The 14240-nt window shown below is 37.4% G+C and overlaps 2 protein-coding genes across 10 annotated transcripts; one reads left to right on the top strand and one right to left on the bottom strand.

Moving 5' to 3' along the window:
• Positions 1 to 86: 86 nt before the first annotated feature.
• On the bottom strand, positions 87 to 3848 carry LOC135171104 (splicing factor 3B subunit 6). 5 transcript variants are annotated; one of them, XR_010300481.1, is made up of 5 exons: positions 3594 to 3848; positions 2137 to 3225; positions 1571 to 1885; positions 591 to 709; positions 304 to 445 (listed from the first exon to the last, which is right to left on the bottom strand). XR_010300481.1 is itself a non-coding variant. In XM_064137440.1 (3 exons), the coding sequence occupies exons 1-3, from the start codon at positions 981 to 983 to the stop codon at positions 220 to 222; spliced, it is 378 nt and encodes a 125-aa protein (XP_063993510.1). In that variant the 5' UTR covers positions 984 to 1109; the 3' UTR covers positions 87 to 219. The 5 variants fall into 5 exon arrangements, 2 of the variants coding, with proteins under 2 accessions (XP_063993510.1, XP_063993511.1); XR_010300482.1 differs by having other exon boundaries at positions 2137 to 2711; XR_010300480.1 differs by having other exon boundaries at positions 2137 to 3848.
• LOC135171078 (tyrosine-protein phosphatase non-receptor type 9) lies at positions 1832 to 14017 on the top strand. 5 transcript variants are annotated; one of them, XM_064137385.1, is made up of 8 exons: positions 1832 to 2113; positions 3864 to 4097; positions 4674 to 4763; positions 5308 to 5448; positions 7625 to 7888; positions 8166 to 8846; positions 8946 to 9243; positions 13853 to 14017. In XM_064137385.1, exons 1-8 carry the CDS (start codon positions 2081 to 2083, stop codon positions 13882 to 13884), a joined length of 1773 nt encoding a protein of 590 aa, XP_063993455.1. In that variant the 5' UTR covers positions 1832 to 2080; the 3' UTR covers positions 13885 to 14017. The 5 variants fall into 5 exon arrangements, with proteins under 5 accessions (XP_063993455.1, XP_063993456.1, XP_063993453.1 ...); XM_064137383.1 differs by having other exon boundaries at positions 1834 to 2113; positions 8946 to 13863; XM_064137384.1 differs by lacking the exon at positions 4674 to 4763 and having other exon boundaries at positions 1836 to 2113; positions 8946 to 13863.
• Positions 14018 to 14240: the final 223 nt, after the last annotated feature.

The following is a 14240-nucleotide window of genomic DNA, read 5'->3' as shown; positions in this document are numbered from 1 at the left end:
TGTGTGTTTATACCCCACAATAAATTGAATTGTATTAATGTCCAGATTAAAATGAAAAATACAGACTCGGGATAAAAAATCTTGCGTTTATCGTTCGATTGAAATTTTATTCACGCGATTAAAAAATGAAAATCATATCGACGAGTTGAGCGATGTGATTATAATATTTACAGGTTAAATTACGTCCTTAAATTATGTACACAGATAAAAATGGGTTTTTTATTTTTTTTCCTCGTTTAGATTGTACTTAGTCTTCAATTTGTCAATTTCCTCCATCTTCTTGTCGACATCGACCCTTTTGAAGGCTTTGTTGCTCTGGTAGTACAGGACAACTAAGTAGCGATTGCAGACGTTGAAACCACTCAAGTGATCACATGCGTTTTTCGCGTCAAATATGTCTTCGTAAACTACAAAGGCTGTCCCCCGTGTTTCCGCAGTATTGCCCCTGTGAATAAACACAATTGTAAAAACAAAAACGTATCTATTTGATGGACAGATAACTCTCAGGAATTTAATCAATTTTTCCTACAATTTTTTTTTCTACTTATGAACAAATTTCAACGCTTTAAATAATTAAAGAAAAACCTTACACTCGAATTTGCCTGATAGCTCCGTATTTTCCAAAAATATCGTACATCTCTTCAGCAGTGATTTTGTACGGCAGGTTCCTGATGTAGAGAACTCTGTTCACTTCAGGTGGAAGTCTGACCTGTGGAGAAACAGAACGAAGAATAAATATAGCCCTAATTAGTCAATCATTGCGTTTACTACCAGCATTGCAAATTAAATAAAAAGTTGTCCCTCGACTCCATCCTCCCTCACATTTACAATAACTAATTACAGAAAATATGTCTAGTCTAAAGGATAAGTTTTGAGGTTATGTCACCACCCGTCAAACACTCTTTAAAATTCAACAAACAATTACCCACTCAGAACAAAGGATTACATACGTTTGCACGACGTTGTAGCATTGCCATCGTCATCTTGACAGAGTTTTTGATGAACCGAAGCCGGTGCAACTGATTCAGAAATTTGTTTCACAGATTATAACGGAGATTCTAACCTATCTCTGTTATTCGATTACTCACAACACATCCCCCACCCTACGGCGTTATCGATGTTTTCGTCCCCGCTCTGCTGTACCGACAGATACAGTAATACAGTTCTGTACCCACCTCCGGAAATTTTTGGAATTTTCCCAGCGATCCAAATAAATAAATAATTGAAAATCCAACGTACGTCTGGCCACCCGATTGGTAAAATTTTATTTATTTTAATGCAAGTCAAGGTCAACAGGGAAAATTTTCACGATCATGGAGGTCGGTGATCCCGACCCTGATGGTAACATACTCGGGAATTTACATGTGGTGACCTCTGTTGTACCGCTGGCGCCGCTCACGGCGTCCCGAGGTACTTATCCTTGACTTTCTCCCTCCAAAAACCTTGTCACTCAATTATCAATAAATAACCTGTCATTCCCAAAAAACAAAACTACTTTCCCAATTCATCCCAAACGATTTCCAACCCCAAAACCTAACCTCATCACAGAATAACAATTTTTGATAATTACCTCTCAATTATTAGACCATAAATCACTTCCTCCATCAGTGCACACCCACAAAGGCACTCACACCTACAGAGCCTCTCCCACCGACGTGTTCCTGTGTTGGTCGTTACTCCCGATCGCCGTTGGAGGGGTGAGCAGCGCTGAATCATCTCACTCTTCCACATCGTCGCCCCCTCCCATGCACAGTAGCTGCCACTTCCCCGGTCGGCGGTGGTGGGGTCAGGGGGGGGAAACAAGTGTGTGTTCTTCTCTCCTCCGCTGTCACATGAAGCAACAGCGTGATGGTGAAACGATGTGGATGTACCCGCCACTGAGTCGCTGAATAATCCATCAAATCAGCCATTACTCGGTGATCACAATTAACAAGATGAATAACACCACAATGATCGGTATTCACCAGTGAGTGATAATATTTTGTTTTGTGTGGCTGTGATTGTGTGTGTGTGTGTGTTACTGGGGACGCTTTAAAAGTCCCAACACGCGTGGAATAACACTGTGTTGGTCGGTGGTAAAATGGCGGCCCCATTGACTGTCGAACAGGAGCAAGTAAGTAAAACAGTCATTATTACCCCTCATTAAATCCATCCTGACGTTGATAAATCATCACGAGAAGATCGAGATCATGACAATATCGTTGCATTCGTGTACCTGAGTGCCCATAACCTAAAAACCGACTGTGAAGCTTGTTAATCGGCGTTTTAAATGCACTTGCCCAGCCTGGAATGACAACTTCCATAAATTGTTGAAGGACTGATAAAACAGGATGAGACAACTGTGGATTTTTATGAATATCTCGATAACCAGGTGAGACAGCGATAATTTCGTTGATATGTTTTTTCCAGAGGAGAACGAGAGCTACAAATTCTTTTCTGTGAAAATTTTTTTTTTCTTCGATGGATCTCGAGATAATCAGGAAAATGTGAAGTTATTCTGGCTCTGTTTTACCACTCGACTGACGTGACCGTTCCTCCCTTATCAGTGAAGCCCAAGTGCATTCTCCATGGTCCCCATGGGAATCAATAATGACAGGTCAATATTGACCTTTTGGATATGTCAGGATTTCAGTTCCTCTTGATTCTCATGTTGATTTTTTTCTGTGGTGGTTTGGGAATGGAATTTTCCTCTGGTGTCATCAGTAGAGTCTCTGAATGTCGAATCACCTCCAAAATAGGAAGAGAATGATCAAGAAAAAAATTGATTCTTCGATTTGTGAGGTAAATCTCATGGAGACGGATTTTACCTCGAATTTCTCGGGAGGGTGGGGTACCGGAAGTTATTGATGGGGTGGGGACGGGAGAGGAAGCAGCCTTCGAGCTACAGGAAGCAATGCCAGTGCTCCAAGCATTTATTTAAAAAAAAACACATCTTGAATAGGCACTCGTGTGGAGGGGGGACACGTCTTGCCGGAAGACAACATCATCAATCTCGAGAGTATGTGGGAATTACTTTCCCCTTTATTCCTGGAAATCACCGGTGTTCACGTGTCATCGGGAATTTTTAGAGGAAAACGTCATTGAATCGAGAATTTTTGGGTTTTTTATCCGCTTCAGGCGTTGGGAGATCCTTCTGACTATTGACCGGTTTTTGACGAATATCTCAAAATCGAGGGGGGATGGAGAAATTTTCATTGAAACCTTTTTTGTGGAGCCAATTGAGAGCTACAACAAATGTCATTACAAAAATTCCGTTATCTCTCGTAGATTCAGAGATATCGCTCGAAAACTCGACTCAGAGATGAGTCAACTCATGTCATTCTACCACTTCGGTACTCCATTCGCGGATTTGGGAATGTCCATGTGAAATTCGATGACGTTGGTAGTTATTAGAGTAATTAGATAGCTTTCTAGTTGAATATTAAATATTTTGAGAGACGATAAGGTCTTCTGGGTGAATAAATAGTGGAGTTGTGAAGGTTCGAGTTAAAAGTGGTAAGGTCGTTGTATAAATTATTTCCTTTTTCAACCCAACGATAATTCTCTCAAAAATTCTCAAAGAGACCTGAGATTAATTTAACGATCCCACGTACCTCTCCACCGGATCATTTTGTAGTCCGTTAAGACCGGATTACCGGCCTTTAAACAGTTTAAATCAACTGATTGGCCCTCCCCTCTTCTTATTCAATTATTCTTTACATATCGACATCTACTAGACCGACAAAAAAATCCTAACCTCAAAAATTGTTGTCCTGAGTTACAAATCAAAAACGCGGAAATTGACGAAATCATTCAACGAAACCCACACAGCTCATCAGATAATGACGTAATCACGTGTTTTATTATCAATCTTCACGATAAAGGCGACCAAGGAGTTTATAGAGGCGGTAAACAAATGTCGAGCTGGTAGACGAGCGAGTCCAGTGTCGTGGAGTACAGCAGTGAAATTTTTAGCTGCTAGAAAATTTGAAGTATCAAGGGCATTAGCACTTTATGAACAACATGAGGCTACTAGACGTCGCGAAGGATTGGCAACACTTCAACCAATTCAAGAGCCACTTCTCAGTGAATTGAGGACTGGAAAATTCACCGTTTTGGTAAGACAGATTTTCTCAAGTGTTGAAAACCAAATATTGATAAGATTCTGCGAAAATATCATTTACTTGAGAAAAGTATTTTATAAAAAATAGATTTTGTCGATTGAGACGATTCTACATGGGCCCAATTAGCCTCATAAGCTTAGACATTCTCATTATTGTGGAACGTGACTATGTTGATGATCATTTTTAATTAAATCTATCACTCATTATGTTGGTTTTTCAGTTTTCGTACTTTCTAAAGAAAAATTTCGCCGAATTTTTTCACGTTAGTAATTATTTAAGGGGTTCACTCAAGGCCATAATTAACATTATTATTTTTTATAACAATATTATTGGTGTAACCCAAGTCAAATGACGTTTATGTAGTAATAATTCCACTGGAGAGATAAGGTATTAAATAATAATGAATTCTTCAAAAAAAAATTCTCTCATCTATTTTTATCGAAATTCAATAGCACTCACAATTTTCACACGATGGTACATTAAAACTAAAATAAGTAGTTATGTCAGACTATTGTATCGGTGACTTGTATGTGAGAAGGACTGAAAAAGTACGTGAATTGCGTGTTTCAGTCGTCGAGAGACGGTACAGGTGCGGCAATTGCTATTTTTACTGCCCACTTGCATCTGCCACAGTGCACAACGCATCAAACTACTCTGCAGGTCAGTAGTTTTGTGTCCCCGACCTTCCAAGGGTCAGCCACCTTTGGTTCCGACCCCCCAGTGACCGAATACACGGCTCACAAATTTCCATTCCTCCTTTTTTTCGTATTTTCCAGTCTTGGTGAGCTGTCTCCTCTCGGTTTTTTGAGACTAATTTCTGGTGTGTTGGGTATATTTGATCAGGATTTTGTGTAAATACTAATTTAAGGGGTGAATGGGGTGGTATTTAGGAGTTATAACTGATAAAGGTACGGAATATCGAAATGTTTAGGATTAAAAACAAATTAATACCCACTATTGGTATTTTCTTGCACGAAAAATACTAAATACTAAATATTCATGTACTCAGTACTTGAAAATTTCCTGAATAGTGAGGATTATGTCACCCACGTAATCCCCGCACAAGTGTAAAAATCTTTAGGGCTGTCTACCCCTCCTTTCACACCTTCTCAACCGATTTTTTTTCTCGAAAAAAAAAAATTCCGTTTCACTAGAAATTGAAAGGGACAAATGAGAGAGGCGAATGACTCCTGAATGCTTTCAGGGTGTCGTCTATCAGCTGGATGCAGCACTAGAGAGCGCCGAGACCCAGCGCCATGGACTAGTCTTCATTTATGACATGTCTGACAGCAAATATCAGAATTTTGATTACGATCTGTCACAGAAAATTCTCACCCTGCTGAAGGTAATAACTCTTTCTAACCTAAAAAAAATTTTAATCCCATTTCATAGTGCGATTAACATAGATATAAGTGATGAATATGAATAGGAATAAATGAAATTAATAACAAAGTCTCTGTTGCTTGGATTATTTTATCTATTTTCCTTTATTATTGTCCGTTATTTGGGTAGAACTAACAATTTTTTTTTATGATTTTGGTGATGAGAAACCACTTATTTGAGGTTATGTTTTAATGATCTTAGGATTATCAACTATTTTTTAGTAATTTTACATTATCTCGATCTCCATTCCTCAGTCCTATCCTTACACTGATAACAATAAATTTTTTAAACAGCTTTCACTTGTTAATTGACTGTTCTTAATTAGTCACGAGAAATTTCTGATAATCTAGTAAATTACGGTGACACTAATCGTATAATAATTACACTGCGATTCATTAGGCCATTTTATTTCGTCAATCAAAAAAAAATGATTATTTTGGAAATCACAAATTGTTAGGCTCCATGTCAGGCCATTACTGAAGTCATAAAAATTAGTTTTTCGAAAAATAAACATTTCGCCCTAGAAAATAATGGGATTGAAAATTTTACTCTGATGGTAAGTCATGTAGCCCCTTAAGACCATTAAAAAAAAATCCATACCAAAGTCATGATGGCATTGATAGAATTTACTGCACACTGAGGGGTTGCGTGTAGCGTTCATTTTGATAATCCCCCGGTTTCCCATCTCCGGTCGACCCGAAGGCTCTCCCCCTGGCGAAGGGAAAGGGGGGGGGATGATAGCCTTCGGATGAGGCGGGGTTGCACAACCCCCCAGCGCAATACGTGAACAAAATGAGATAAAAAAAAATGAGGGGAAACATTCAGAATGTACCCTGCGCATGTCCGGACTTATGAACGTCACACGACGCTGTCCTCTAGCAGTAGTTGAACAATTTTCCCTGAATTGAGAGTACAACTTGATCAATTTAATAAAATAAAAATCATTAACCCCTGAGAGTGGAGCCCACAAGTGTTGATAATTAAATTTCAGTTTGATTGGTCATCTTCAGGGGATGATTTTATTTTATATTTGGAATATACTCTGGGGGGTTGCATGAGAGCGCGAGTCATCCCTGAGTCCAGCTGTTTGTCATCCTCTGGTTGTGGGAATAAGGCCAGTAATCGATTATCATTGATCTAAGGACATCGAGTGTCACATCTGCACTGGAAGGAATTTTTTTTCTCTGGTTGGAAGTAATGAGTGCGGTATCTGGGACTGCGGGGAATGGGGGAGGGTAATTTATGGTGTGAAAAGAGGACATTCTGAGTGAATCTGTCAAACGAGTGGGGGTCGCGCTACTTCCGCCCTCTGAAAGACGGTTGTCAGGTTTTTAGACATTTCCCCGGTGAATTTGTGATGTTGAATAAGGCTAACACGTCAGTCGCACGATATTGTTGATTATGTGAGTGGAGAAAATTAATTTAACAGATTTAGAGGTAATTAGGGAATTTGGGTAAGTGATGTTGGTGTGATAGGAATATTTTATCGCTATTATCGGTTTATATCTTCTTAATGAGGGGAGATAGCGATATTTTTGCGGAGATATTTTTTGTTGTGCACATGTTGCTCAGCAAAAAAGATTCTCATGAAAATTACGGTATCTCTCGTCGTCTTCGAGATATTGAGGGTTTAACGAGACTAGGTGATATGCGCTTGTCCTAGTTTATGAATTCACTTTGGAAATAAGAGAGAAAAAAAGTGAGTACTGCAATTTATTTGCAGTAATCGGGATAAGTGGAGGGAGGATGGAACTAAAAAACTGTTTGATGTATTCAAAGCAATGCAATTTGTTAATTATAATTGAAAAAAATATAGGAATTAAAATTTAGTAAAAATTCTTGAAGAAAACAGTCTAGTGGTCTTTTCTTAACGAAAATATTTCAAGAACAATTTTTCGTAAACTGTAAATAAATTACGAATGATGTTTGTCTCCTGTGGGACTCACCATCTGAAATAGCTACAGCCCCTAGTGCATAAATTTTTCAGTCATATTGAGAGACATGGTCTCGTTGGATGACATCCAAGATTAAGGTTGAAGACAAATTAATAATAGAATCTAGTTACCCAATAAAAATAACGTATATTTTAACTTTAATGTCGAGTGAAAATAGTTCTCACACTTGTACATTGTTTGCAGGGTGGATATCCAGCTAAACTGAAGAAAGTTCTCATTGTTACTGCACCGCTGTGGTTCAAAGCACCGTTCAAGATACTGAGACTCTTTGTAAGGGAAAAATTGAGGGATCGAGTTTTTACAGTGTCAATACCACAGCTGACACTTCATATACCACGTGAATCGTTGCCCAAACGATTAGGTGGAACATTGGAGATACAGCATGAAGCCTGGCTGTTACACTGTCTCAAGTCCATGACGAATCGCGGTGGTGGTGAATTGTGCGAGGTAAATAACATATCTGTGCACATATTAATTTCCCTCTACAAAATAGGGGAAAGGTTTTCAGGAAAAAATTTTCAAGTTTTTTTCCAACACCCGGGGTAAACCCTGGAAAAATGTCTGTCGATGATGTACTCAGGGATGAGGCGGAAACAGACATTCGAAATCCCCTTAAAAAAAAAAAATTATTCACCAGGAAATTCTCTGGAAAAACATATCACGAGAAATTTCCTTGAAAACCTTGGAAAACTAAAAATTAATAATTAATTATCTTGTATGTCAGGTTGCCCCGCGAGTGGGTAGTCCTCTCTCGCCAACATCAAAATCACCAAATCACCAGAATGCAAATGACACACCAACAACCCCAACAAGCCCTGTCTCGGAAAAGCTGAAGATCAAAAATGGTGGTGTTACAATCGGTGACATTGAGATAACAAATGGCGATTGGATAGGGAGTGATGAGGCACCATCACCCGTTCAGCCCCCCTCATCAGCGAGTTCGGGTTTCAGTGATGATGACAGCCTCCACGGTGATCCTGGATTACAAGCCGTCACCATGGTGCAACTCATTGAGGCAATTCATTCGCGAGGTAGAGCTGGTCTTGTTGCTGATTACACAGAAATTCGTCACCGGCCACCGGATGGATCTTTCAATAATGCCAAGCTTCGGCCAAATCAGCCGAAAAATCGTTACACTGATGTCCTCTGCTACGATCACTCAAGGGTTTGCTTGTCACAGGTGGATGGTGATCCAACAAGTGATTACATAAATGCCAATTTCGTCGACGGTTACAAGCAGAAAAATGCCTTTATCAGTACCCAGGGACCACTGTCCAAAACATGCGGTGATTTTTGGCGAATGGTGTGGGAGCAACAGACACTTGTCGTCGTTATGACGACTAGAGTTGTCGAGAGGGGGAGAACAAAGTGCGCACAGTACTGGGGGCCTGAGCCTGGGGATGAGGTACTTCATGGTTTTATTTCAGTAGTTAATTGCGTGGTTACTCATTGAGGTAATTCCTTGAACCATAAATTCACCGCTCACTAATCCACTTTTTCACAGGTATCGGCTGGAGGCTTTACAGTGACAACTCTAGAGGTGGATACTAATGCTGATTACACGATATCCATGCTACTCCTCACCAATAACAAGACTGAAGAGTCCAGGGAAGTCTGTCACATGCTGTACACAGCCTGGCCTGACTATGGTGTACCACAATCAGCTGAAGCACTTCTTCAATTTTTATCACTTGTCAGACAACAGCAGAATAAATTATTGGCAAGCAGGGGTGATACATGGGCGGGACATCCAAGGGGTCCACCGATTGTTGTACACTGCAGTGCTGGTATTGGTAGAACAGGTACATTCTGCACACTTGATATATGTATTTCTAGGCTCGAGGACACGGGTACAGTTGATATCAGGGGTACTGTTGAAAAAATACGTGTACAACGTGCATACAGTATTCAAATGCCAGATCAGTATGTTTTTTGTCATCGGGCATTGGCGGAATACGCCTTCTCCAGGGGAATGCTCAGTCAACAGCATCTTGCCATGCTACCGCCGACAATCGAAGAGGATTCTGATTAGAATTTTTTTACCAAATTAGGGGGTAGGTCGTCTAGTTTTTCATCCTTAATCGTTCAGGGTTCTTTTTGACAAGCTGGAGATCCCAAGGGGTTGGTGGTGGGAATGACTTGCAGGGGAGGAAAATTGGGAAATAATGTTTTTATTTATTGCAGCAATTCCCAATTTTTTATGGAGTTGATTTTACTTTTGTTGGTTTTTTTGCTGGGATTTTATGACGGGGTCCGACGGGGGGGGAAAAAGTTTTGAACGACCTTAGGATTCGTTCAGAATTCAAAAAAACGTTGATCGTGATCGATCAAACACAATTCAATTTCTTATCGTCTGTCTCACCCCCACCACCAAATTCCATCACTTTTTCTCACTCTTAGTAATTTTGTAACAGAAATAAAAAAATGCTAGCGCCGTACTTTTTGCAATCGCTGAGTTGTCGTCTATAACTCTGTAAATTAAAAGTATTTTATACCTGAAAAAAAAGGATCAAAAAGGCCAGGAGAACAAATTGATCGGTAACCATCAAATTTTCTAGTCCAGAAATCAGAAATTTTATTTTATTTCACGAGTGAAAAGAGTGTAGGGTGGGGCAAAATGAATACGTTTGATTTTTCCTCAGAATTGATTTGTCAAAAATGAACACAATAAAATTAATTTTGATCCATCGATCGTCCAATAAATTACGAACCTTCAGAAAAAAACAAAAGTCCTCGTATTGCCCTATCTCATGTTCCGAGAAAGAAGAAACTTTTTCAGTGTCGAGCGAGATTATCAATCTCAGGAGATCTTGTTACAAAGAACGAGAAAGTGGATCAAATCATGTTATTAAAAATTAATTAAAATTATCCTGCCATTGAAATCAATTTGCTAATCCTTGAAGCACACAATCTGACTGACAAATTTAGTTAAACATCAGGTGAAACGTCTAAATATTTCGGTTAACAATATCATGCGTTAAAATGTCCCATAAGAATAAAAATATTTATCTCGCAAAGTGGACATCAGAGAAAAAAAATTAAGAACAAAGAATATAGATAGTTCATATTTTTTTGTTTTATCTAAACATCTTTCTACATTTGATATTTTTATAATGTGATATATTAACGTGTGATATTTCGACATATAAATAATCGAAAATCCGAGGTGATTAATCTTCCTTCAGCCAGCGTTACAGTGTATCCATAACAAAATATTGAAGACGCTTCCAATCGGTTAAAAAACTTCATGTTCTTTCACTGCAATAACTGAATTCCCTAAAAGAAAATCCCCAAAACTCGGAGGCAAAGAAAAAATCAACGTTTTTTACGGAAACGTTATATTCTTAATATTAAAAGCTTCTCAAGCCCATAATAGATTTACTGAGATCGGTGTAAGATAATAGAAACAAACTCTACTTAGTTTTTGCATCTCTGGATAAAAAAAAATATGAAAAGCAAAAAAAAAAAAATTACTCGAGGGTGAATGTGACAATGTCGAATTATTTGTTGAGCCTTGAGGAAATTTGAGGACTAGTTGCTGTCTGATGGTGACTTTTTCTGACATCTGTGATTCCAATACATCTGCTAAACCTGGAGCAATGAATCTAAATAATAATTTTAGATGATAACAGAGAGAGGAGGAATATTTTTCAAAAAATGGGGGATTCCAGTATATTTTCCGTCGTTGGCTAATTATTTATGTTCTTCCGGGGTGTGGAGGAGTGAACAAGACGTAAAAATGAGTGAAATGTCATTAAGGTTGTTGTCGTGTTAAATATTTACTGCATGTGAAAAAAGTAGCTGCAAAATTGTCATTGACTGCGTGAGATTGTCGGTTTTGAAGTTGAGTTTTTTAACAATTTTGTATAGTTTTAGGACTATTTTTTGCATTCACTAAAACAGTTGAACTATTCTAAATAAATCGCTACGAATTACATTTTTTTAATCAATGGCTACCTTGGAAGAATTCACATAATTAAGAATAGTAAAAAAATTAATCGATTGACCCTTTTGTTTCCGAAAAATAATTACAACAAGTTTGTAAATTTAAAACATTAATCTGTCCATACACAAGGCAATCAATTAAGTGAGACTGTGTATACATAAACTTTCTACAGACACTGTCGCACGACAACAACCTTAAATGACGCGTGCAACAAAATTCATAACATATTGAAACTTCGATTTTTTAAAATAAAATTATTAAGCCCAAATTTTCGAGAAAAAAAATTGAAATTTTAGCAGTAGAATCTGGATTGCCCGTTGACTTTCTTACAAAAAAATGTGACTACATTTGCAATCATGTATTGAGTATTTATACATTTGTTATAATCCAACTAAAATGTCTTTCCTTTGTTTTCATAAAAAAATCAACAAATTGACGATGGAAATCGTAGAAACGATGTCCGAAACTAATTCATACGAGAAAATGAGTTTTCGTTGGGCTTTATGACATCATAACTTCGATGTTAAAATCCTCAAGTTTATTCCCTGTCGAATTTCATTGAGATAATTCTTTATTAAAAAATAATCATCCAAGTGAAGAGGTCTGACATGATAACTCGAGCGAGGCAAGAATAATCCATGAAATGAATTAAATGTACAGAATGTATGAGAAATTCAATTCGTGAGAATACGAGAAAAATCCAATCTAGTAAAATAAAAATGTAATTAGTTTTTTCATACGAAAAAACCACCAACGTATGCAGCATTTACAGTCTTGCATATTGAATATTTGTATATCCGTTATGACTTCATAACTTCAATGTGAAAATCTGCCCCCTCGTCCCAGCAGAATCTAATAAAAAGGATGTTTTATCGACAAAAAGACGTCCAAACAAATGTTATCACACAAAAAAAATTAAGGTTGTTGTCCTGTAAAATATTTTCTCGACAGTTTTTGTTTAAATTATCAGTACGAGCGGTTGAAAAGAATTAAGTAAAAACCAACGGCACAATTTACATCATCGAATACAGTCAAACAAAATTAATGGATTGACCGTTTAGTCCCTTAGTCTGATCCATTAGACATCGCATAAACTTTTCACAGAGACTGTAGCGCGACAACAACCTTAAGTGAGGAATGATTCACGAGGATAAAGTGGAAATGTACAGAATGTATGACAAATACCGTTTGTGAGAATAATTTACTTCATTATACGAATACGAAAGCTTTCGTTTCACGAGCGAGAGTCCCAAGGGCATCCTTTATTCACTAATCAATCAATCAATCGAAAAGAGTGGAATGTATTTGCAGATTATCGAAGTGAAATTTGTTCAGAAATTTATAATTGACGATTTCAACGAGAAATTTCACTTCAGACTACACGACACTGATAATTCAATGGAGAGACTAGTGCTTTTACATCGAAATTCGATAATTCTGTCGATTTTTATATTTTACCCAGAATTATTGCACTGAAATTCTATTGAATCGAATCGATAAGTGACGGAACCACTCTACATTATACTTACGTAATCAATCGATTTATTTATTGTAAATTTGTCTAAGTTAGAATCGAACCGCTTGAACAATATTTTCTTCTCAATGTTTTCACTGTAATTCATGATCAGTATTCAACACAATTTTAATCATAATATTTTGATAATCACGTGCATGAGAAATAATTGAATGTGAAAATGACCGACTTTCAATGAAATTGTATTAGTTGTCCATGAGTTTTAGTAAATACTCGATTTCGTGGAATTTTTACAGAGAAAAAAATCAACAAATTCCGATCATATTTTGATTTTTTTTTTATTCATAACAAAATTGAAATCCCTTGAATGAAAATTCTAGCTATTTTTAATGCTTTTTTTCACCGAAATTGCAATGAAAAATCAATGGGATTCTCACACAAATGCTCTGGGTTTTTTCTCTGATTTGTCTATCGTACGTGAAACTCTCCCAATAAATATGAAATCGACATGGACGATAACTCGATTAATTCCATTTCACTGCTGTCATTATTTTATTAATGTATGTTTGTTATTGAACTGTACTACGATATTAATTATACAGTGTAAGTACTTCTGTCGCTGTTTTTTTTTGTTCAACTCGAAACGTGAATGAGGAACGAGAAAATTCTGCGTTTAACGAAATGACGAGTCCACCAGAGAATCGATTAACGGAAGAGATTTTTTCTCGATTTTTTTGGTAGATTTAAAGATCAAAAAACAAGGGAGAGACGGAAATTTGTGAATTTTTAGATCTTTTTTATATTTAAATTAAGAATATCACAAAATTATTGCATAAAAGATGAATGAGAACGTGAACAAATTGTAGTTGTTCAAATGATGTGTGGAAAATGTTTGTGAAGAGTGAAATAATGGATAAAAGTTGTATATACATGACCTCGAAATAGCTAATGGCACATATTGTATCTCTAATAATTATTTAATATATTGCAGATATAAATGGATACGAGGGTTTTTCTTTCTAACCTCTAATTAGTGAATTTTAGTCGTTAATTTTCCGACCACGGGCATCACCCGAGGGCCTAAGCTTTACAAAGACCCAGAACTTCTTGATACACTTCACCAGTCAATTAACGACTGATTAATAATCAATTTCCATTTATGAGAATGAACAATGAACTTGGGTTTGACGAGTGGGGGAGCTCATCTCCAGAGAGTGGGGGGTACTCGACGCAGGAGCATTTCTCACGTCGTCAACTCTCCAGTATAACATAACCTCATTGTTCTCCCCTCTAAAAACATGTCCGAAAGATCATCCTTTAACCAACAAAACACTGAATAATTGGATCATTCGTTTGTAATTGAGCAGTAATTATCGAAG

The sequence above is a fragment of the Diachasmimorpha longicaudata genome, chromosome 18 (assembly GCF_034640455.1).
Source record: "Diachasmimorpha longicaudata isolate KC_UGA_2023 chromosome 18, iyDiaLong2, whole genome shotgun sequence".
Taxonomy (NCBI): Eukaryota; Metazoa; Arthropoda; class Insecta; order Hymenoptera; family Braconidae; genus Diachasmimorpha; species Diachasmimorpha longicaudata.
This window is presented reverse-complemented; position numbering and strand designations above follow the sequence as displayed.